Here is a 22,776-nt window from a genome sequence, read left to right on the forward strand (position 1 = left end):
CAAGATGGGTCCTAATTCTAGATTTTCTGTGTTGTCATTTTGGTTTTCTACTTGGTAGAAAGTTGGTGTAAAACAACTAGATTTGCTTCTAGACAAATGTACTGTATGCAACCAGAACATGAGTGAGAACAAAATAAACATTTACATTGTGTAAAAATCATCCATTAAGACTACCTGTTTTTAGTTTTTTAAGGAAGCTCCATACTGTTCTCCATAGTGGGATGTAGCAATTTACATTCCCACCAACAGTGCAAGAGGGTTCCCTTTTCTCCACATCCTCTCCAGCATTTTTTGTTTGTAGATCTTTTTTGATGATGGCCATTCTGACTGGTGTGAGGTCATACCTCATTGTAGTTTTGATTTGCATTTCTCTAATAAGTGGGATGGGGGGGTGGGAGGGAGGTCCAAGAGGGAGGGGATATATGTATACATATAACTGATTCACTCCATTGTACAACAGAAACTGACACAACATTGTAAAGCAATTATACCCCAATTTTTAAAAAATTGAAAAAAAAAAAAAGACTATCTGACACATCAGTGCTTCTGAAAAACCAGCTTCTTGGGAGAAAGGTGGTTTGTGAAAAGGTGAGAAGTAGAACCCTTCAAGATCTCTGCCTTTACCAATCTACCTGATTTCTTTCCTAATTTCAGGTACTAAAGGAATGAAGGGAACTATGGGATTCCCAGGTCTAGCTGGAAGACCAGGCATCCCAGGTACTCATGGTCCCCAAGGAGATAAGGGAGAGCCAGGTTATGCAGAAGGTACAAGGCCAGGACCACCAGGACCAAAGGTATATAGGCCACTGAAGTATTTATGTTTTGGTGGTGGAATGAGTCCCTTTAAATATCAACAAGTATCTGGATTCATTGTGGGCAAAGAAAATTGAAAATATTACTGTATTTTCAGACAGTTATTTGAGGTTTTCTCCCCTCTCTCTATAACTAAGGATGCCTATCACACAACTTCAATTTCTGAGTTTATTCCCTCCAGTTTCAACCCCCAAGGAATTTCTCATAACCAACCCTGCAATTTAAGTGGGCTACCAGGAGGAGGTAGTGATCACAAGCCCATACAAGTTGCCAGGGCAGTGTTTGTTTTTCTTGTGCTACAAAGTGGCCAGTCTCTGCTATAGACTCATCTCACACAGGCTTACAAAAATAAATGTTCCAACTTTGTAATAAAAAATACTTGTTTTCTTAAACACAATAAAAGATGAAAAATAAAATAAATTTAGAGCATTATTAAAAAGCAAAACCAAAAAAAAATCCTAAGATATATACACTTATCTTTTTTAATTGTTTTAAAAGTTTCTTGTCATTGCATTACACAAAAGATTTTCTATCTTGTCACAGTGTTCTCAGCGCTTGTGCTCTGTCAACTAGAGATTGGATGCCAAAGCCCTCCCTTGTATGTGGTATCATGCAGCAACCAAAGATTTCAGTGTGGCTCAGCTGTTCTTTTAGGTTTATCTTCTTCCATCCTTTCTGCATATAGCATTTACACAAGGGCCAGAGCTAGAGCGATAGAGAATAATTAATAGAAATTCCCACAAGCGGGGTTCTTCACATGGGATTCCATGGATCCCTGGGGAAGCCCATTGTATCCAAAGAAATCGAATGAAAATTGTTTGGATACAGTTTTTGTTTTTTGTTTTTTTTAGAAGGAGTCTGTTATTTTTCATCAGACTTCCAAAAAGTATAAAAATCATTACTTAGGAGACTTTCTCCCTGACTCTCTTTTGAGCCAATAAAACACCACCTTTCCTAAAGATTTCCTCCAGCTGTAAAACAACAAGAAAGAAAACTTTTAGAAAGCACAAAGACCCAAGAAAGTAACCCTTTACTACTTGGAGTTCAAACAAATTTCCTTTGCCCTTTATTTTTAACGAGGTCCTCAGAAAACCAGAAAGAGACTCCTTCCGCTGAAATTTTTCCTGAGTGAGGAATCATATTTGACTTAATTCACATTCAATTAATGAATAGTTTCATTTAAAGTTTTCATAGGTAACCACAGGAGAAATTTTTTAAACTATGCATTGAACACAAAATGTGCTGGTTTTATCATGCTGGCAAATCTTAGTAACAGAATAATGAATCTTAGCTACCATCGAGATTTTGTAAGTTACTATCAAATCCATATGTTCTGGCTTATCATAAAAGTGAAGTACAGATTTAAGGAATATTAAACCATGGGAAGTTTGTGTTTTTGTTTGTTTCTTTTTTTACATGTGGTTGGCATACGTTTATCTACATGCAGAGTATATGAAGAACACACATCCATTTGTTCTATTTCTTTCTGACCTCCTTATTTAGTGTCTATCTCCCACTGGTCTCTAAAGCTCCATGAAGGCAGGGACTGTATCCATCACATTCGTACATGGTTACTATTATATTCCTGGCTTCTTGGGCACAGGACTCGTGTAGCCACAGAGGTCCCGTGCTGACAAGGACTCCATGTTTGGTTTAATGCTCTGCCATTTCTGTCTTCAATTACTTTTTAAAAGTTCTTTTAAAGAGAGCTGCATTTTCACTTTGCACTGCACCCCACAAATTATGTAGCCATCCTGTTCCCAGCAGCTATCAGGGTGGTAGCACACAGCAGACACTTACCATGAATTGCTAAATAAATAAATACATAAATAGAAACCAACCTAGTTTATACTTAATTCTGATCACATATCCTGCTTATGAGAATTTTAAAGGTGTTTGACTGAATTTAAGGGAGATCCAGGATTGCCAGGTGACATGGGAAAGAAAGGAGGTAGAGGGCCACCTGGCACACCTGGATGTTCGGGCCCTGCTGCGCCAGAGGGAGTTCCTGGGAATCCCGGAAGCCCTGGCCACCCAGGTGAGCTCTGGTTTTGCAGCCCGAAAGCTGCAAGCGAGAAGTGTGGTATGGCCCTTGCCTCCTAGAATAGTAAATGGAAAGCAGTTTAGGCTTTTGTACTACAATTGATTTTATTCAAATCTGATCTTCAAATTCGAAGACACTAAGAAACGGCAAATGAATCGCAAGTAGCCCATTTCAGTCGACTTTGGTGACCTGAAATCTAAAAACCTCCTCCTGTAAACAAAACTTCGGGGGTGCTGCCTCAATGAATTCAGCCTAAAGACCTGAAATGTTAGCTTGTTGTCCAACTTTATATTTGTATTGGTTTTCCAGGGCTTCCAAAGCAAATACCACAGATTGGGTAACTTAAACAGAAATTAATTTTCTCCTAGTTCTGGAGGCTGGGAGTCTGAGATCCAGGTGTCGGCAGGGTTGATTTCTTCTGAGGCCTCTCTCGTTAGCTTGTAGGTGGCCACCTTCTCCAGGTGTCTTTCCTCTGTGTGTCTGTGTCCCAATCTTTTCTTATAAGGATATCAGTCATATTGTGTTAGGTACTGCCTTGGTGACCTCATTTTAACTTAATTGCTTCTTTAAAGACCCTACCTGGGAATTCTCTGATGGTCCAGTGGTTAGGACTCCTCCAGGGGCCTGGGTTCAATCCGTGATCAAGGAACTAAGATCCCACAAGCCGTGTGGCATGGCCAAAAAGAAAGAAAGAAAAAAAAAAAGACAATAAAGACCTACCTCCAAATGCAGTGATATTCTGAAATACTAGGGAGTTAGGACTTCATCATATGCATTTGGGAGCAACACAGTTTAACCCATAGCACTGTTGTTCTAAGGGTTTTTTTGTTGCTGTTTCCAGTTTAAACATTGGCTTGCTTTCTTATTTGCTTGTTATTAGGGTTGAAGTTTTCACTTTGATCAAAAACAACTGCCAAGCCACTGGTTTGCAGCTTCAGGTCTTACCTGAAGACAATATTTAAACTATCTTTTCAAACACGGAAAGGTTCAGTGGCTTTGCTGCTAACTCCCAATTAAAGTAATAAATCAGATATTGAGCGGTCCAAGGGGCTGGGGTATGCACACCTTTGAAAATGATTGGCCATGTCTCTGCTGTGCTTCTCTGGGGAAATAACAGCCTGAAGTGACTGGTCGCAGGAGTGCCCCTTGAAGGCCAGCTTGAGCGCAGTTGACTGTAAGAGCTGACTGTTTCAGCCATTGCTGGAATCATTTATCTTTTGGTTTTCTTTTTCCTTCCCCTCTCTCTTCATTTATAGGAAAGCCCGGTCCTGATGGTGATTTGGGGTCTAAAGGAATCAAAGGTTTCCCTGGCTCTCCAGGAATAAAAGGCCCTCCAGGTTCCATTTTTGTACTTTGTCTAGTTCCCTTTTGTGAGGGAAGCATATTTTCTTCTGAGGCTGGAATCTCTGTCTACCGGTACCTCTGACCCATGACTGCTCCTTAGAAGGTAGCTCCCAGTTACCCAGTCTCCAGACGACAATGCAGAAAAGTGAGGTTAGGTATTTATACGGATCTAATTCAAAGCTCAGCTGACCCACACGTTCCAAAGTGAAAAATCCTCATGATAGCACTAACCTGTCCATGGTTTTCACTGTGAATTTAGCTTCATATAGCTTCAGTTCTGAAAAATGAACACATTTCGCAGAATTCCACACATCTGGGGTTCACATTAGGCCACTGATAGGAAGTAAGTCCTCTCTTTGAATGGCTTTTTTTTTCCAGGTCCTCCAGGATTCCCAGGAAATCCTGGACCAGCGGGTGAGAGAGGTAATCAAGGACGTGATGGAATTCCTGGTCCAGCTGGAGAAAAAGGAGAAACAGGTACCGCTTGCTCATCATCTTGGATACACTAGTTTTCTTTTTCGTAGAATAATTAGTGTCACTGTAATCCTTCATGGCTCTAGAAATTCTTCCCTGACGGAACTGATGATATTTAATGTGTTCTGGGTATGTGATAATTCTTTCTGTAACCAAAGTGAAATTGACCAAGTGGAATAAATTTTATATACATTGGTCAGATTCACAATTTATATATGTAAATACATATACATTTTTATATGTATATATAAATTAACTGTATGTATAGAATATGAAGATGCCAAAATTTTCTCTTTCAGGTTTGCTGGGAGCACTTCCAGGCCCAAGAGGGAAACCTGGTCCCCAAGGTGAGCAGTTCTTCCTTCCTGAACCTGGTGATACACATTTTCAAGGACAGAATCTAATTTAATATGCCTGATAGATAAAATAAACTTAGCGTACTGAATTAAAGAAGTCCCAGTGGTAATATAGGATATGTATATTCTTAGTGTTCAAGTAACAATGCTTCATTATTACCATCACCACGAAATGAACAAACTAGACACTGTGATCCAATTTTGGAATTTCCTTCCATGAAGGTCTTTAAACATGAAAAAGACTTCTGTATTTGTTTCGATGTTGTTAGCATGGTTTAAATGTATCACCTCCTAAAAAGTTGGAGGTGGAATTGATAGCTTTTCAAGGAGTTTCCTCTCCCTGCTGTTCTGAGATGCAGTAATAACACTAATCCTTTCCCACCTTGTTATCTTCATAGGTCTGATTCCAACCTCCCAGAGCCAGCTTGTGGCTCAGGTTACTGTTTATTCAGGGATTCCCAGTAACTCTCTCAGCATCTCAGACACGGCAACTTACTGAATATGTCATTCAAAGAATATACAAGTTTTTGTTTGACAGACTGCCAGTCTGGATTTCTCATGCCAGTGTTTCATAAGATAAGCAGCTTCTTTTAACTTTTTCCATTTTGTATAGAAACCTGCCAGAAGAAATACTAGATTGTTTGTACCTTTTATTGACCCTTCTCAGCCGTAGGTCCTGTAGGTAGGAGTATTTTATTAGCAAAGATTCCTAAGCCCAGTGACAGCCTCTGGTTATTGATGCTCAAAAGAACCAGCAAAGAGTAGCCTGATGCTACAGAGAAACCCCACGGGGCAGGAACTGCTCTGACCTCCCAGCTCAACTGTGAAAGTAGACAAGAGCCGTTCTTTCCCGTTTCTGGATGATGCGATAGTCGTTTTGGTTGAGCTCAATGTCTGCACGTCCCTCAGACCCTTCCCTCCCTCGTGAACATAAAGGCTTTTCATAGCCTAGTTTTAGAATTATGGTCAAAAGGGGAGTTTCCGTTCATTTTCCTAGGCTAAGCTCACAGTTTAACCATGTGTAATGAGGACACTTTAGCGTTTAATTGGAAATAAAATTTGATACCAAATGATCAAATCTTAAATTAAAAAGCCTTTAAAAACAACAAATAGCCTAATTATGAAAGTAAATGATTATGCACCTCAGTCCCTCTAGAATAAATAAATATGGAGACGAGGTCATTGATACTTGGAAGGTACGAATCCTTTTAATTAGTTTTAATTCTCCCAAATCCCAAAAAGAAATCATATTGTAAAACAAGGAAGCATCTTCATGGACATGGAATATACAACTCAAGACAGCATCCTGGTGCCTCAGACCATTGCCAGACCCTGTCGTACAATTACAGCATTTCAGAGCTTGAAGAGAGCTGAAATCATCTAAATACTTTCTTTTAAAAGTATAAATTGCAGGCATATAAAAAGCTAAAGAACATGATAGACAAAGGGCTAGATATTCAATAGTCATCAATTTTATTTTCATCATCCCCCTAAGCCTTCCCTGCATAATAAATAACTTCCCAAGCCCTTTCCTGTGCCACCAGCCCCCTCCTCACTTGTCCTTCTTCCTTCTGTCTCCCATTTTCATTCCATTTACCACTTCTAGAATAACACAAAGATGGGAGAGAAGAGGGAGAGATTATTTTCAACTCATACAACATCTTCCATTTATGAATGTCAAAGCACAATTTCTTGAAAGTTCTCTGAGATAAAAAATATTAGTATTAAGTTGTGACCTTTTGCAGGGTCTTCTTTGGTAAATCCAAACCTCTCGCCACATTTGTCCCTTCCAGACTAGTGTTTGTGTTATGGGGGAGAAGTAACCAGAGGACAGAATGGGGATGGCAACTTTGTCGTTCCTTTTTCTGGGTTTGTCTGGGCAACACTTTAAATGCACAAACCAGCCATGAAGTTTAGCTTTTTTTTTTTAATGTATGTATGTATTTATTTATTTACTTTTGGCTGCTTAGGTCTTTGTTGCTGCGCGCGGGCTTTCTCTAGTTGCAGCGAGCGGGGGCTACTCTTCGTTGTGGTGCGTGGGCTTCTCATGCAGTGGCTTCTCTTGTTGCAGAGCTCTAGGCGCGCAAGCTTCAGTAGTTGTGGCTTGCAGGCTCGGGATTAGTTGCTCCGCAGCATGTGGGATCTTCCCGGACTAGGGCTCGAACCCTTGTCCCCTGCATCCGCAGGTGGATTCTTAACCACTGTGACACCAGGGAAGTCCCGAAGTTTAGCTTTTTAGTGCTCTATTGAATTATCAGTGATTGAATAATATCATTGTAATTAAATATCACCAGATAATAATGATTATGGCTTACCTGGACAGAGTACTTTAAAGGTTACACCATGCTTTTCCATCTGTATATTCTCTCACTTGATATTTAAAAAACTGAGTTAAGTCAGATATCACCTTCATTTTTTATCTTTTTTTTTTGGCTGTGCTGGGTCTTCGTTTCTCTGCGAGGGCTTTCTCTAGTTGCAGCAAGCGGGGGCCACTCTTCATCGCGGTGCGCGGGCCTCTCACTATCGCAGCCTCTCCTGTTGCAGAGCACAGGCTCCAAACGCGCAGGCTCAGTAGTTGTGGCTCACGGGCCTAGTTGCTCCGCGGCATGTGGGATCCTCCCGGACCAGGGATCGAACCCATGTCCCCTGCATCGGCAGGCAGATTCTCAACCACTGCGCCACCAGATAAGCCCCCTGGCAGGAGTTCTTTAGACCCAACCAAGTTGTCAATTACTTGCCGCGCAGTCTTAATTTGGATGTTCGGTGGTCGTCTGGGTGGATCTTTTCACGTCCAAAGAGATAGAGCAATAGGAGAATGAGAAGGACTGAGGGGGAAAAGCCTTGGCCTCAGTGCGCTTCTTCACGGCCAGAGAACTGGTCTCTGGCAGATCCTGCAGGCCACGTCAGCTGCCCCTTAACGGGCTGCTTGAATCTACGTGGCTCAGGGTAAGTCCCAGCCACTCTTCAGAGGGGAGCCATAGCCCAACAGGCGGATCGAGATTATGGCCTTGGAGGCCCCGCATTGGGTGCCAGAAAAGATGTTGCAGGAAAGAGAGTGGGGTGTGAGAGGATGGTCACATCCCAAGTCACGTCTGAGTCCCTGGGATGGCCGCCCAGTGTGGGTTCTTGGCTTTGTGCAGGCAAGAATTCAAGAGCAAGACACAGTAAAGTGAAGGAAGGTTTATTCAGGGAGATACACGCTCCATAGACAGAATGTGGGCCATCTTGGAAGGCAAGAGGCCTCACCTTCATTTTTTAAATAAGAAAACGGAGACTTGTAACAGTGAAGAGACTTTATCAGGATCAAACAGCTAGGGGGAGTCAGAATTGAGTCTAGTCTAGACCCAGTCCTTGTAGACCTGTATCTCTTTTGTCAGCCTCTTAAAAAAAATTATCTTGTGAAGCTTAACACGTTTAATCAAAGTGTCTACATTGTTAGGGATAATCACAAACTATAACACCACATATAGGGGCATTACAGGAACTTACCAGGCGTTTTTCTTTGCAGGAGCCAAAGGAGACAGGGGAGCCCCAGGCTTGCCGGGCCTCCCTGGCAGGAAAGGGCCAGTGGGAGATGCTGGGCCTCGAGGGCCCATTGGCATGACAGGACCTCAAGGGCCACCAGGCTTTCCTGGTTCAATCATCCCTGGCCAAAAAGGAGATCGAGGTCCACCTGGCAGAAGAGGAAACCCAGGTAGAGGATCTACTTCTAAATACAATGAAAGAATGAAAGTAACATTTGATGTCTTTCAATCTTCTCGTGACCATCTTGCTTCTTTTCCCCTCTGGTCTCCTCTGGCTTCCCATGCCCACCTGTCCTCACATGGGGTGCAGTAAGGCTGTTGGTGTTGAGGCAGAGGGACCTGTTTGAAAAATTAGTACATACCAAATTAATGAGCCTGGAAGAGAGAGATGCATCCATTCATCAATAATTATTGAGTTCCTACTCTGTATAAGGTACTGGGTTAGACACAGACCCTGCTCTAACAGACCATCATCAGGGAGAAGCAGTTCCTGCCTTGTGCCAGGCGCTTAGCTGGCATTATCTTATTCACAATCCTGTCACACCCCATGAGGCAAAGTATGTTCGCTGTAACGATAAAGTGCAGAGTTTGCTCTTCATTCAAAAGGGTAACTGACAGGAGCTGCAAAGCCCCCTGAGTGGCAATACTGACAGGCTTTTTGTAAATTCAGGTGAGCCTGGTCCCCCTGGACCTAAAGGGGGTCCCGTAGAAGGCATAAAAGGAGACAAGGGATTTATGGGCCAACCTGGCCCAAGAGGTCCGCCTGGAACTGTAGGAGACATGGGGCCACCAGGTCATCCGGTAAGTGTGGAAAATTATTTTGACGTCTTAGATTCTTCTAAATCGATTGCCAGGATCAGATGTAACTGGAGGCAACAAAAATTTCCCACTTGTGATGCTTCTGTGTAGTGCACCCCAAAAAAGATGGAGTCCAGGAGGTTCAAAGAATCTTAAGAGTTGGACAGATTTGGTCTCCAAGAGGCCTCTGAAAGTTTGGTCCATATGGGACCCTTCTCTATGTCATTCCCGACCTTTTCTTGTTTAGACTCTGAACAGTTCCATTCTAGATGACAACATAATTTTTCTCTATTAATATGCTTTCAAAATGATCTTTGCCAGGCTTCCCTGGTGGCGCAGTCGTTGAGAGTCCGCCTGCCGATGCAGGGGACACGGGTTTGTGCCCCGGTCCAGTAAGATCCCACATGCCGCGGAGCGGCTGGGCCTGTGAGCCATGGCTGCTGAATCTGCACGTCCGGAGCCTGTGCTCCGCAACGGGAGAGTCCACTACAGTGAGAGGCCCGCGTATCGCCAAAAAATAAAATTATCTTTGCCATCCCCTAAATGTCTATTTATTTTCTCCCCATGACATACCTTCCAGTATTTGTAAATAGCTGCCATTTCCTTCTATTTTCTCTCCCAATAAATACATGGTTTTTTTTCTCAAATTCAGTTAAAATGTCATCAGCTCTGCCTCTATTCTGAATATATCTTAGTTTGTCAATACCTTAAAAATGCAGCCCCTGGGACAAACACCTTACAGGAGTAAGAACTCAGTACCCCACGGAGTGGCTAGAGGATGGAAGAGTCTCACTATCCTGAACATTCTGTTTTATAATCCAACCTAAAATTCCACATGAGCTGTTTGGCAGCCTCATTACCACACAGTCATCACACATTGAGCTTATAGTCAACGAAAGACCTTGTGCCTTTTCCTCATGAACTGCTACTAAGTTCTCTGCATTACTTTTTTTTTAATTTTTATTTTTGGCTGCGTTGGGTCTTTGTGCTGCACGTGGGCTTTCTCTAGTTGCAGCGAGTGGGGCTACTGTACGTTGCGGTGCACGGGCTTCTCATGGCGGTGGCTTCTCTTGCTGTGGAGCACGGGCCCTAGGCACGCTGGCTTCAGTAGTTGTGGCACGTGGGCTCAGTAGTTGTGGCTCACGTGCTCTAGAGCACAGGCTCACTTGCTGTGGCTCACGGGCTTAGTTGCTCCACGGCGTGTGGGATCTTCCTGGACCAGGGCTGGAACCCGCATCCCCTGCATTGGCAGGTGGATTCTTAACTACTGCGCCACCAGGAAAGCCCTCTCCGTTACTTTTTGTCTTGTCTATTTGTGTACTTGTGACATAAGGGCAGAACTTACACATTTACCTTCCTTAGTTATCATCTTGTTCCTTCAGGCTCCTGTTTCCAGCCTATTAAAATCTCTCAATTCACAGCATCTCACTCAACACTATGGCACCTTCCCTAGCTTTCTCTTAACAGCATATTTGAAAAACCTGATCCCTCTGTTTACATCAAATTCTTGGAAACTAATGAGGAAATCGGTTATGTCATAGATGTTCTGTGTTTCCTTGTGATGGGTAATGAGGTTCTTCAGCATGGCTTCTTGTCAGGAAACACGTTACACTCTCTTAAGCTCTCTTGGTATTTGGTTTCCAGAATCTACCTTTTTAAAACTTTTTTTTTAAGTGAGATATTTGCCCAACTCCAGTCTTAGGTATTTCTCATGTTCTCCGTGATTCTTTGAAAGTGGCAAACACTAATCTTATGAGCACACTGAAAGTCCTTCCAAGGACACTGGGATGTGGAAAGTCTGGTTTGGAAATGCGATCTCTCTTAAACCCCCTGTGCCTCCAAGGTTAGTCTAGGCTTCTACATTTGCGCTTGAAAGAAAATTCTTCTTGATGGATATCTAAACTGACTCCTTGCCCTTAACCGCTCTCTCCTTGCAGGAAGCAGCTTCTTCTCCACCCTAGGGCAGGGCCTGGCACCAGAGCTTCCTCCCTGGTTATCTTTACCACTGGAGAACAGGCCAGACTTCAGAAGCCTGAGACTCCTTGATCACATGGTTGTTTTCTCTCTCTCCTTTTTTTTTTTTTTTTTTTTGTGGTACGTGGGCCTCTCACTGCCGTGGCCTCTCCCGTTGCGGAGCACAGGCTCCGGACGCGCAGGCTCAGCGGCCATGGCTCACGGGCCCAGCCGCTCCGCGGCATGTGGGATCCTCCCGGACCTGGGCACGAACCCGCGTCCCCTGCATTGGCAGGCGGACTCTCAACCACTGTGCCACCAGGGAAGCCCTCTCTCTCCTTTTTTAACCTCACACCACCTTATCTAAGAAATAGGACTGTTCTTTCTTTCATCTTCTAGCTCCAAAGACAGCAGGCTGAAAGACCAGTTTTGTTATTGTCGGCATTTTCCATGACCTTTAATTCATTGTTTTCAAGTAATAGCATTCTGTCTCATTCATATGGACAGTATAAGAGTAGATGCAATATACATTCTGACATAGAACTCTTTTTGGAAACCCTGTTTCCTCCCCGCTCCTCCGATGGCCTTGCTTGAGCATCTTGCTTGAGGTTCAGCAATTAGTCTGAACCTCATAAGGAGGGAGCATCTTTGCCCGGTCAGACCACTGCATCTTTGCCAAACATGCATGTCAAAACTCCCCTGTCAACCCCTTCATGCTCCCATCCCTGGAACCTTTACTTCTATCACTCTGACCAGAGTAAGTTATAACCCTGATGGCTTAGTTAGAATGATGGTGGGTGCTACAATTCAACAGCAACTCTGTTGCCTTTGCAAGAATTACAAATACAAATTATAATTTTCATCCTGGCAATCTGGTACCTATTCTTCCTGAAAGATCTTCAAATACTGGGCAGTTCACTTTAGAATACAGAATATCCAATTGTATCCAATACTCACACCGACACACATTAACATGAGAAGTTATGTTGGCTCTTGGGCTTAAGGGTAGTTTTTACTTCTTTCTTATTGAAAATGACAGTTATAAGGTGAGGTAGGTGGCACAGGAGTTACAGGAGGTGAAATACTGGATTGGAATGTAAAAATGATGTCTGAAAACTTTAACTCATTCAGACCCAACATAGTATTATATCCTATATGCTTTTAAAAAAAACAAACTGTAGTGAGTATTGTGATTTTAAAAATATGTCTGTCGTTCTGCTCTTTCTTATTTAAAATATAGGGAGTACCAGGTGCCCCAGGTCTGCCAGGGGTCAGAGGTGATCCTGGATTCTATGGATTTCCGGGCATGAAAGGTACTGTTTTTGTGCACTACTCTTTGGATGCAAAGACAATGACCATGATTCATATTTTAGGGTACACAAATGTTTACTGAACCCCTACGGTCACCACAGACAGTTGGGGTACAAATAGGACCTCAGTATGAACGAAGAAGGAAGACTTCACCAGCACACAACCCCAGGGGCCTTCAAAATTAAACCATACCTTAAGGATGGAAACTATAGAAAAACTCAAAACAGGAACAGTTTAAAGTGGTTACCTTTGAGAGTGCTGATGTGTGTCGGGCTGGGGGATAAGGAACTACATCAGCGGCAACAGTATTGCTTTGAATGGTTTATTTTACTTTGTGCATGTGTGATAATTTTAAGAAGCTGAAAATCTAAAAGAATATTCACCAAGCTGATAATGGGGGAGGGTAAGTAAATTTTTATATGCAGATTCAAGCAGTTGTTTTTTTACAGGGCACATGTATTATGTTTTTAATCAGAGAAGACATGTAATTTGGAGATTTTAAGTTTAAAATGTTCATACACATAAATTTAAACTTCAGGTTTCAGAAAATAATTCTCAAATCTTCCATAAGGGTGCTATGACCTCAAATGACATTTTGAATATTGGATTTGTTGTCTTAGCTGGTTAAATCCACTGGTATTGTTTTGTGTGTGCAGGGAATCTATTATCGTAGACTAAATAGATGCTACACAAGAATTTCAACCAAAGTGAACAAAACCATGTTTCTGCGAAAGACAAACTTTTCCAGGTCTGAGGGAGGACAAGCTGGAGTTTAAAGAGAGCCTTTTCAATGCTTTCAACCACTGGTTCTTCAAGGAGCAAAATAGCAAAGAAGAAATCAAAGCAAGTGATTTTGAGGAGTCTCCCTAGACACTGGGTTGGTGAACACTGTCAGACAGCCTGGGGAAAAGGTGTGCACCTGCCACTGCCCCGAGTCTCAGAACAGGAGCAGCTAAGACTTGAAAACTTATAGAAAGGCCCTACCAGAGAAAGAAATATTCTGGTGAAATATTTACAGGTATATAGAGGGAAGATTCGTAAAATCAGTTCTTTGGAATATGTTCCATGAAACACATTCAATTAGTCTCTTAGATTCCAGAATAAGACTGTCTGTCATCTGGCGCTACCTATGCGTTTGCAGTTCTTTATGTGGAAATTTTTAATCCCCAAAGGGAAAAATACTTAGGCCTCTTCTGGCAGATGTAAGCAAATGTTAACACTATCCTCAACTTCTGATATCCAGTGGATAATTTATAGTGTAGTTGCCAGTTACCTTTGGGTAATATAATTGTTTTATTATATTTCTGCTATGAATATCATGTTTAGTATTAAGTTCTTTCTAAGTAATCAGATGTAATGTCTACATTTTGTCAAGATTTTTTAAAAGAGAATATTTCTCCAAATCGATGGTTCTTGGTAACATTTCATTCATGTCAAAGACTGTTTGGGAGAGAAATCTTACCACTTTCATAGTTTACGTCAAAGTAGATATTCCACATGAGCTCATGAGAGTTTCTGACATAACTAACTTTGGGCTACTAGTAAAGCTAGAGTAATAAGCTGATAAAGTAGATAACTATTGACAACGACTATAATTCACTAGGAAGTGCTAAAATAGGTTTTAATGTCACTTCGTATTTTACCTTAAATATTAAATTGAATAGGTTTCTGAACTTAAAAAGTGAACTCTTAGGAATCCTTCCCCTTCAATGCTAAAATACTAGTTCTTAATGCCTACTTCTAGAATATATTTTTAATAGACATTAAACATGGCTACATGGCTAATTGGGTCCAAATGAAATTCCACAACCCACACAAATATAACTAAGTTGCAGCCATTGTCACAGAACTCATAACCTCCGGTCATAACTGCCATTATCTAGAGTCGACCATCAACCTCAAGAGCTAGGAAACCCATTGTTCTATGTGGAATCACATTGCCTTTTTATTTTTTTTAAGGGGAGAAGGGTAATTCAGGATTTCTGGGACCAAGTGGACCTCCAGGGCAAATTGGGCCAAAAGGACCACCTGGTAAATATTATTTCTTTAGTATTGCTGTCCATGAAGAAACAGTAACTCATCAGGAAAGCCATCATCTTCTTATATGTTCATGTCAATAGGTGTACGTGGAGACCCTGGCACAGTGAAGATCATCTCCCTTCCAGGAAGCCCAGGCCCACCTGGCCCAGCTGGAGAACCAGGGATGCAAGGAGAACCTGGGCCCCCGGGGCTACCAGGAAACCCAGGTGTGGAACTGGCAGCATTGACTGGGACCACTAGGAAGCAGTTGAACCAAAATACCTGTAAAGAGCTTTGGAAACAAATGATACAACTTCACAGAAAATGTTACACATTACAGTGTTTTTAATAATCAGCTTTAGCATTGAGCTCATTTTACTCTTGACCAGCAAATAAAACTCCTTTTGAGTCTATTGAAAACTGTTGTGTATAGTATAAACTTGAACAAATACACTTTAGGAAACTCAGGATTTTTTTGGTTAAGGTAAAAGTATGAAGTCTATCTTCTCTGACAACTGTCATTCTTAGAGTTCTGACTATTTATAAGTGATTGCCCAAATAAACCTGAGTTTCAGGTATTTATACTTTTCTAACAGTTTGTACAGTACTTGGAAGAGTAGTAAATGCAAATGTATGCTTAATATTATGAAATCTTTTCAAAATATTGGTTCATGGAAATTGACTAACCCTTTTTTATAGTCTTAGCATATTGTAATAGACTTCTGAACGGAATTGTTGTGTTCTACGTTTGCCTGAATCACCTGAGAGATAAGAGAGAGACGATTTATTACTTTGATCAATACAAGGGCATAGTGAATTCTGGAGCGACATAAATCAAAATGGTAGCACAATTTTAAACTGCTGTATTTCATATACTCCTAGTTCACTTTTCAGGGTTTTTTATTTTCCCCCTGGGAAGTAGAGTGTAACATGTTGGATGACCAACTGTCCCAGTTTGCCCAGTCTGTTCTCTTTGCAGGACTTTTATTGCTGAAACTGTAGAAGTCTTGGGTAAACTGGGATGGTCGGCCACCCTGCATTTTTTTCTATATGATCCATTCAATACAATGTTGGTTTTTTTTGCCTAGGACCCTGTGGGCCAAGAGGTAAACCAGGCAAGGATGGACTACCAGGAACCCCTGGACCAATTGGAGAAAAAGGCAACAAAGGTTGTAAAGGAGAGCAAGGTAAACAAACAGCTGGCTGTTCTCCTTCACTGAAGGAGAGCTATTACCCATATATATACAGAGAAAGGAGCCTTGTTCAAATTTGTGACTATAAGATCTAGATCAAGATCTAGATCTAGGTCTTTCAATTTGTGTTGTGCAGATTAGACTAAAAGCTGGGGCAAAATGTTCTTTCGGAAGAAGACAGAAAATCAAGAGTTACTGGAATAAACCATTCTTCCTATCTGTTAACTGGACAAATGTACTTCAGATTTTTAACCTGAGGACACACAGGCCTAATGAAACACCAGTTCTATTTTCAGAAAAGCAGATACTGTGTACTTAGTTGATAATATCTACTTGTAAGAGTAGCACCTAAGTACATAGTTGGAAAAACATTACCTTGATATGAACAGAAGAGCAACTTAGTATCCCTATTTAGGAAAGCTGTCTTTTAACTTTGCCATTCTTGAATACTAACCCAACAACTCATGTGCGTGTCCCAAAAGGGGGCCTCTTTAAGTACTTTAGTCTGAACATAAACTTATATGTGTCAATTTGATATGCCCGGATCAAAACCTACCTTCTGCAAAAGTTTCAAAAGCACCTTTCTAGAAAATACCCAGCTCTCCAAATCTTATTTTTTAGGATTGCTGACTTTGTTAAAGTAAGAGAAAACTCTAAATGTGATTTCGAATTCATTGACATATGCCCAGATCTACTGTAATACAACTGTAAAGACTAGAGATTTGTCTTTAAATATGCTAACTAATCATATTAATTGTAATATTAACTGCATAATCACTCATGACTTAGAATTGTCCTGAGTGCTTTAAAACATTTAAAATATTATTAGTCATTCGACTTTCCTTAAAAATGTGTTTTTCAAAATGGTAAAAAATAAAACTCTTATTAATAATCCCATAAATTTAAAAACTTTACTGACCAAGTCTGGGTTACAGAATGGGGCCAAAGCAAGAGCAAGGCTACTACAACACAAACTGTGCTGAGAATTATTCACAAGTAGACAGAGTTTGTCTTGATGTCAGGCACCGCAGGGCAATACGAAGATGAAAACGTGATCTCAAAAGACTCATCATCAGATAAACACAAATATCTATCGTAAGAGGCATTTGTAATAAAATAGTCAACATTTAAGAATATTCTTTGGCCATTTTATAAACCATTATTCTTTAGGACTCCTTTCTGTATTTGAGGCTTAATAAATATATATAAACATTTAAATTCTTATTTTGGAAAGACAAGTCTGAGGTTTCATTTGTGTTGCAACGTGTTTAATGTGTTTTTTAAAGGACCGCCTGGATCCGATGGCCTGCCAGGCTTGAAGGGGAAACCTGGAGACACTGGACCACCTGCAAGGGGGACAACGATGAGGGGCTTTGTCTTCACCCGGCACAGCCAGACCACGGCGATTCCCTCCTGTCCAGAAGGGACAGAACCACTCTATAGTGGGTTTTCTCTTCTCTTTGTACAAGGAAATGAACAATCCCATGGACAGGACCTGGGTAATGCCCTCGTTCTCATTTCTAGCTACTCTGTTCCACATGCAGACTCTACATTTTTATGGCATGGGGTACTTCCCTCTGAAGTTAAGTATAAACAACCTGAGTATCTCACAGCACTTTTTAAAGAGAGTAAATAAGACATTGGCCTGTCTAATATTCATTCCAGAATGTAAGCTCTAGAAGGAGCCTGGCTCATGAATGTCAATCTAGCTCATCCTGTGCAACGCAAAGACTTTTCACTAAAATACCTGCCTGCTTTTTAATCTTCAAAGTAACATCTTTTCTAAAGATTTGTCTGGTTATTGGCTAGCATATACATATGAAGAACTGGGAATACTTTGAAGCAGACATTTTTCCAAGCAACCTCTGCTAGTCCTTAAATTCTAGACTGATTAGAAACGGCCACAGGAAGTGTTAAAGGTGGAAGAACGAAGGAGGATTTCTTTCCCTATTGGATCTTCAATTTCTATCAGTATTAAAACTTTTCAATCACACATTTTGTAAATAGCTCTTTTGTGTTGTCCTTCTCCAGTTTTTGCCATAGGTTGTGTTTCATTAGCCTCTATCTAGTAATGATAATCAAAATAATTTGAATTTACTGAAAGTGACGCCCAGTCTGATGTTTTATTAGGAACTCATGGCAGCTGCCTGCAGAGATTTACTACAATGCCATTCTTATTCTGCAATATCAATGATGTATGTAATTTCGCATCTCGAAACGATTATTCATACTGGCTGTCAACACCAGCTCTGATGCCAGTGGACATGGCTCCAATTACTGGCCGGGCCCTGGAGCCTTATATTAGCAGGTAAAATCCCAATCCCCTAGTTTCGTGATGGGAGCAGTTGAATCACTTCGTTTGTAATGGAATGTAAGGCAGCACGTCATGGTGCAGAAAGTGGCGATGCTGCCATCTTCTTTGTTTCGTGTTACAGATGCACTGTCTGTGAAGGTCCTGCGATTGCCATAGCTGTTCACAGCCAAACTACTGATATCCCCTCATGTCCTCCTGGCTGGATTTCTCTCTGGAAAGGATTTTCTTTCATCATGGTAAGGAGAAAAGGAACAGTAAATTCATAGTAGGGATAATCTGTGGAATCTTACATTGGGCTGGATGAGACGTGGCCCCAGGAATATTGCTTGACATCAGTATGCACAATGTGCTGTGGATATTTGCTTGAAAATCTGCAAATATACTTTTTTTTACTTCAAGTAAGTTGTTCTTTGGTAAATAATGGAGCATTTTAAAAAATAGACTTCTCAGAAAGAGACTACCCACAAATTCTAAGTAAGACATTTAAGTGAAGAGTAGCTACCATATTGGTAATAGAATGCCTTTTTTTAAAAAATGTGGCAGCTGTTTTATATATCCTCCAAAAGCCTTCTGAAAACCCTGCAAGGTAGTTTCTATCATCTACAGTTTTACTAGTAAGAATGAAGTAAAGAAATTTCCTCAAGGTAGTTTCTATCATCTGCAAGGTAGTTTCTATCATCTACAGTTTTACTAGTAAGAATGAAGTAAAGAAATTTCCTCAGGGTCTCACAACTAGTAAGTGGTAAGATGGGGATTTGAATCTGAGCCTGTCTGCTCCAAAATCTGTGTGCCTTATACTGTGACCCTTTGGACTTCCTATGAAGATGGGAACTAAAAGAAACAGCCTTTTAAAGAAAAATTCCCGAGATGTAAGTACTAAATGAAGAAATCTAGGGATTAACATTTGTGATTCTGATACCTGCACAAACGTGGCTAGTGGTCATTCATATTCTGTGTAGCCTCATTTATGATATACTCTTCCCCCTTCTTTACTCATTCAATCATTAATTCAACAAATATTTATTTAACACCTACTATATGCCTTGACCATTCTAGGTACTAAGGATACTGGCAGTGAACCAAAGTTCCTGCTCTCATGGAGCTTATATCCTAGTGATAGACATATAAGCAAGAAGACAAAATAACAATAATAGTAATGAGTTCAGGTGGTGAACAGTCCTAGGAAGGAAATAAGGCAAGATAAGGGGAGAGACTGATAGGGATGAAGTCGAGGAAATCTTTCTGGAGGTTATATTTAAGCAGACCCCTGAATGACAAGGAAGAACCAGTCAGACCTGGGGAAAAGAGCATTCCAGGCAAAATAAATAGCTTTTATTTTATTTTTGATGACTATCCTTCAACTTGGAAGGTAGCTGGAGTGTTAGTAAATTTGGGTAAAGAAGCACAAGAGGTTTAATTCTTCCTTTCTGGGTTTTTTTCTTACTGTCTTCTATTACAACAAAGAACATTTTCGAGCATTGAAAATGTGAGCAGTATGCAAAGAATTCTTATTTGGATACTTTTATTATGATAGTTCACAAGTGCAGGTTCAGAGGGCGCTGGGCAGGCACTGGCATCCCCTGGTTCCTGCTTAGAAGAATTCCGAGCCAGTCCATTTATAGAATGTCATGGAAGAGGAACATGCAACTACTATTCAAATTCCTACAGTTTCTGGTTGGCTTCATTAGACCCCAGAAGAATGTTCAGGTAACTATTCACAGTCACGTTTAATCTGATGACTCAATTGCATAACGATTCAAAGCTTGTCTATGTTAGATTTTCATGCCCTGTGTGTTGATGTACTCACATCTAAAACATCTCCCCATGCCAATAAAATCCTGTTTAACCTGTTTAGCCAATAAAATCCAGTTTACAAGTGGTCTAGAGTCAACAGGTAGCCCTGATTTGTGCTACTGTACCAATAAAGACCAAAAAAAAAATGTGATTTTTGTCATCACTAAATGTATTTAATATTTATATATGAATTTATAGACTACTGAATGAAACTGTCAATACTAAATGATCTGCCAATCTTAATTTACTGTATTGGAAGACTTGTGAGTAATACAGAGTATTAAAAGGATAGGAGTAGCTTTTATTTCAGAAAAAATGATCCATAAGTTTGCACCTGCAAGTTGCTGCTAAATACAACTAAAATACTGACATAGATACATTTTCAGAAATATACCTCCCTATAATAAAGTTTAGATGAGCTACAATATTCATTAATAAAACTCGAACCCAGGAAGTATTTCCCTTTTATCTATAAATTGATGAAACTTTTTGTGGGTTTTTTTTTTAGTTTTGTTTTGTTTTTTATTTCAGAAAACCTATTCCGTCAACTGTGAAAGCTGGGGAGTTAGAAAAGATAATAAGTCGCTGTCAGGTGTGCATGAAGAGGAGACATTGAAGAAATAAAGAAAAAAATAGAACTGTGACTTTTCATCCTAAATAACCAAGTAATGATAAAGAACATGCAGTTATTTAAGTATTTTTCTCTAACCGAACAGTATCGCCCTATGATGGCTTAGTACAAAGTTTCTATTTGTTTCCCCACACAACAAAGCATTCTTTTAAGTTAGTTCTGTGATACTGCTCTCTAAATCTGTACTGTGTCAAAGTTCCCTAACTCAAGGCAGTAGGCTTTTCACAAAATATCACTGAAATTGTATTCCATTTGTATCCAATGCACTAAGTAAATGGTGACTGTATAAAGTTTGATGCTACAAGTTAAGAGCTATTTGGTCTACTGGATTCCCAGGATTTGCCCCCCTTCTATTCCAGTCTTTGAGACTCAGGGAGGCTAAATCTGTTTTAGATTGCCCAACCACCCGCTTCCTAAAGCTTTAGACCCAGGGTAGGGAAGGGGATGGAGACAAGTGGAATACTAGAGCATCATGAATAAACTGGACTTTCAAACCTGGTCAGTAACCTAAGGCCTAAGGGAACCAGAATTGAACTGAGGTTTATGGATTTTTCTAGTGCTTTTTCAAACATACCCAAGACTATGGCCAAAAGGGGGTTGCTCTGAGTGGAATCATAATAGCCTTGGAAATACTGTCTGGTTTTGGTTTACATTTTTTAAAAGATATTTTTGTTTGTCCATTGAATTCATTTCACTGCAGCAATATAGCTTGCTTATATTCAAATAGATACAATTTTTACCCTAGTGAATTAATTACATCCACACAAATAACAAGGACACTACTTCCTAAATGTGCACTTTATCCCCATCCCTATAAATCTTGGTGCATACCTTATAAAATAGTAGTTCAGCAATCCATGGAAGAAAAGTCATTTGTTAGCTGATCAGGCTCCGAATATTTTTCCTTTGCTCTAAATATTCCATTTAAACTGGGTGTTCAGAGATTTATTCCCTTGTTAACTATCTAATTCTTCCTTTGTAAAAACATGTTTTTGATATTCTTACAAACCATTGAAAGAGTCCATTGTGTAAAAATCTTGATGTACGAATGGTATAGTTTGGCAGTTGTATGTCAACTATGCTTCCTGATCCACCTAGGTGGAGTTGGTGGTGCTGATATTTAAATTCAGGTTATTGCTTCAGCCTCAGTTGCTCTGTAAGTGAAGATGTGACCCCAGAGGACAGCACAGACTGTGACCTTGGTTGGCATCCTTCACTGCTCATGTGACTACTGTCAAGCCATTTTTACATTTAAACTGAGAAGTGCATTTATTTACTTAGACTCATTTTTTTTTTAGACTCATCTGATACTAAGACTTTTTTGCTCTAAAAATATCCTACTCTCTTAATTGTACTATCACGGCATAGGGCTAGCTGATCTCCACAAACCCTGTGTGGGTCAGCAATTCTCAAAATGTCGTCTCTAGACCAGCAGCATCAGCAGTATCTGGGTACTGGCCGTAAGTGCAAATTCGAGGGCTCATCCTAGACCTTTAGAATCAGAAACGCTGGGGGTAAGGCCCAGAAATCTGTGTTTTAACAAACCCTCCAGGTGATTTCTGATTGGGAAGAACTGCTCTAGGCAAACACTTAAGAAACAATTCTACAGACAGTTACCAGGTACAGCTGGCTTTGGTTCACTGCCAGTATCATTGCTCCATCCATGCCTCTCTTTAAAGTCCAAAATCACAAATGACCTTAAGGTCATCTAATTTTACTAATAAGTAAATGCTCTATACTGGTGCTAATGCCAAATGACTGGCCTCTGCTTGTCCCCAAGCCTCCATCTTTTCTTGCCCTCTTATCAGTGTTTAACTTCTGAGGAAGACAAGTGATGCTAAAACCTTAAATTCCAATGAAGCCATATTAACAGTTGCTCAGTCCCACTTCTAAGACTGAGCATTAAAAGATAGTTCATGTGCATTCCTTTCCAGATACCTATCAGTAGTTTATAAGGTTAGGAAGATTTAACTTTGTAGATAAATGTAAATAACTTGTTTCTTTTAAATTTCGGGCTTCAACTTTGGAATTTCACAGTGTGCTGAAATAGTGGATTTCTCAAAGGTCTTTTTACAAGATAAACATTATTAAGTAACTTATTTATAAAAGTATTACAATAATTCTAAATTTGAATTTTATTGCTAATTTAACTTACAAAGATTTTTCTATGCATCCAATGTAACTTACTGCTACTAAACTTAATTTAAT

General features: G+C 40.3%; 1 protein-coding gene across 1 annotated transcript in view; it reads left to right on the forward strand.

Moving 5' to 3' along the window:
• COL4A3 (collagen type IV alpha 3 chain) overlaps window positions 1-22,776 on the forward strand; it is a 134,794-nt gene extending 112,018 nt beyond the window's left edge. The window contains exons 37-52 of the mRNA XM_082841184.1: window positions 655-794; window positions 2,725-2,851; window positions 4,114-4,194; window positions 4,580-4,678; window positions 4,975-5,022; window positions 8,540-8,725; window positions 9,226-9,356; window positions 12,547-12,619; window positions 14,577-14,648; window positions 14,738-14,863; window positions 15,725-15,823; window positions 17,116-17,328; window positions 17,960-18,137; window positions 18,265-18,379; window positions 19,678-19,850; window positions 20,469-22,776. Of these exons, the coding sequence (XP_082697310.1) occupies window positions 655-794; window positions 2,725-2,851; window positions 4,114-4,194; window positions 4,580-4,678; window positions 4,975-5,022; window positions 8,540-8,725; window positions 9,226-9,356; window positions 12,547-12,619; window positions 14,577-14,648; window positions 14,738-14,863; window positions 15,725-15,823; window positions 17,116-17,328; window positions 17,960-18,137; window positions 18,265-18,379; window positions 19,678-19,850; window positions 20,469-20,553 (1,946 nt within the window). The 3' untranslated portion in view covers window positions 20,554-22,776. The remainder of the gene's footprint in view (window positions 1-654; window positions 795-2,724; window positions 2,852-4,113; window positions 4,195-4,579; window positions 4,679-4,974; window positions 5,023-8,539; window positions 8,726-9,225; window positions 9,357-12,546; window positions 12,620-14,576; window positions 14,649-14,737; window positions 14,864-15,724; window positions 15,824-17,115; window positions 17,329-17,959; window positions 18,138-18,264; window positions 18,380-19,677; window positions 19,851-20,468) is intronic.

This window comes from Leucopleurus acutus (assembly GCF_964270905.1).
Source record: "Leucopleurus acutus genome assembly, chromosome: 6".
NCBI lineage: Eukaryota > Metazoa > Chordata > Mammalia > Artiodactyla > Delphinidae > Leucopleurus > Leucopleurus acutus.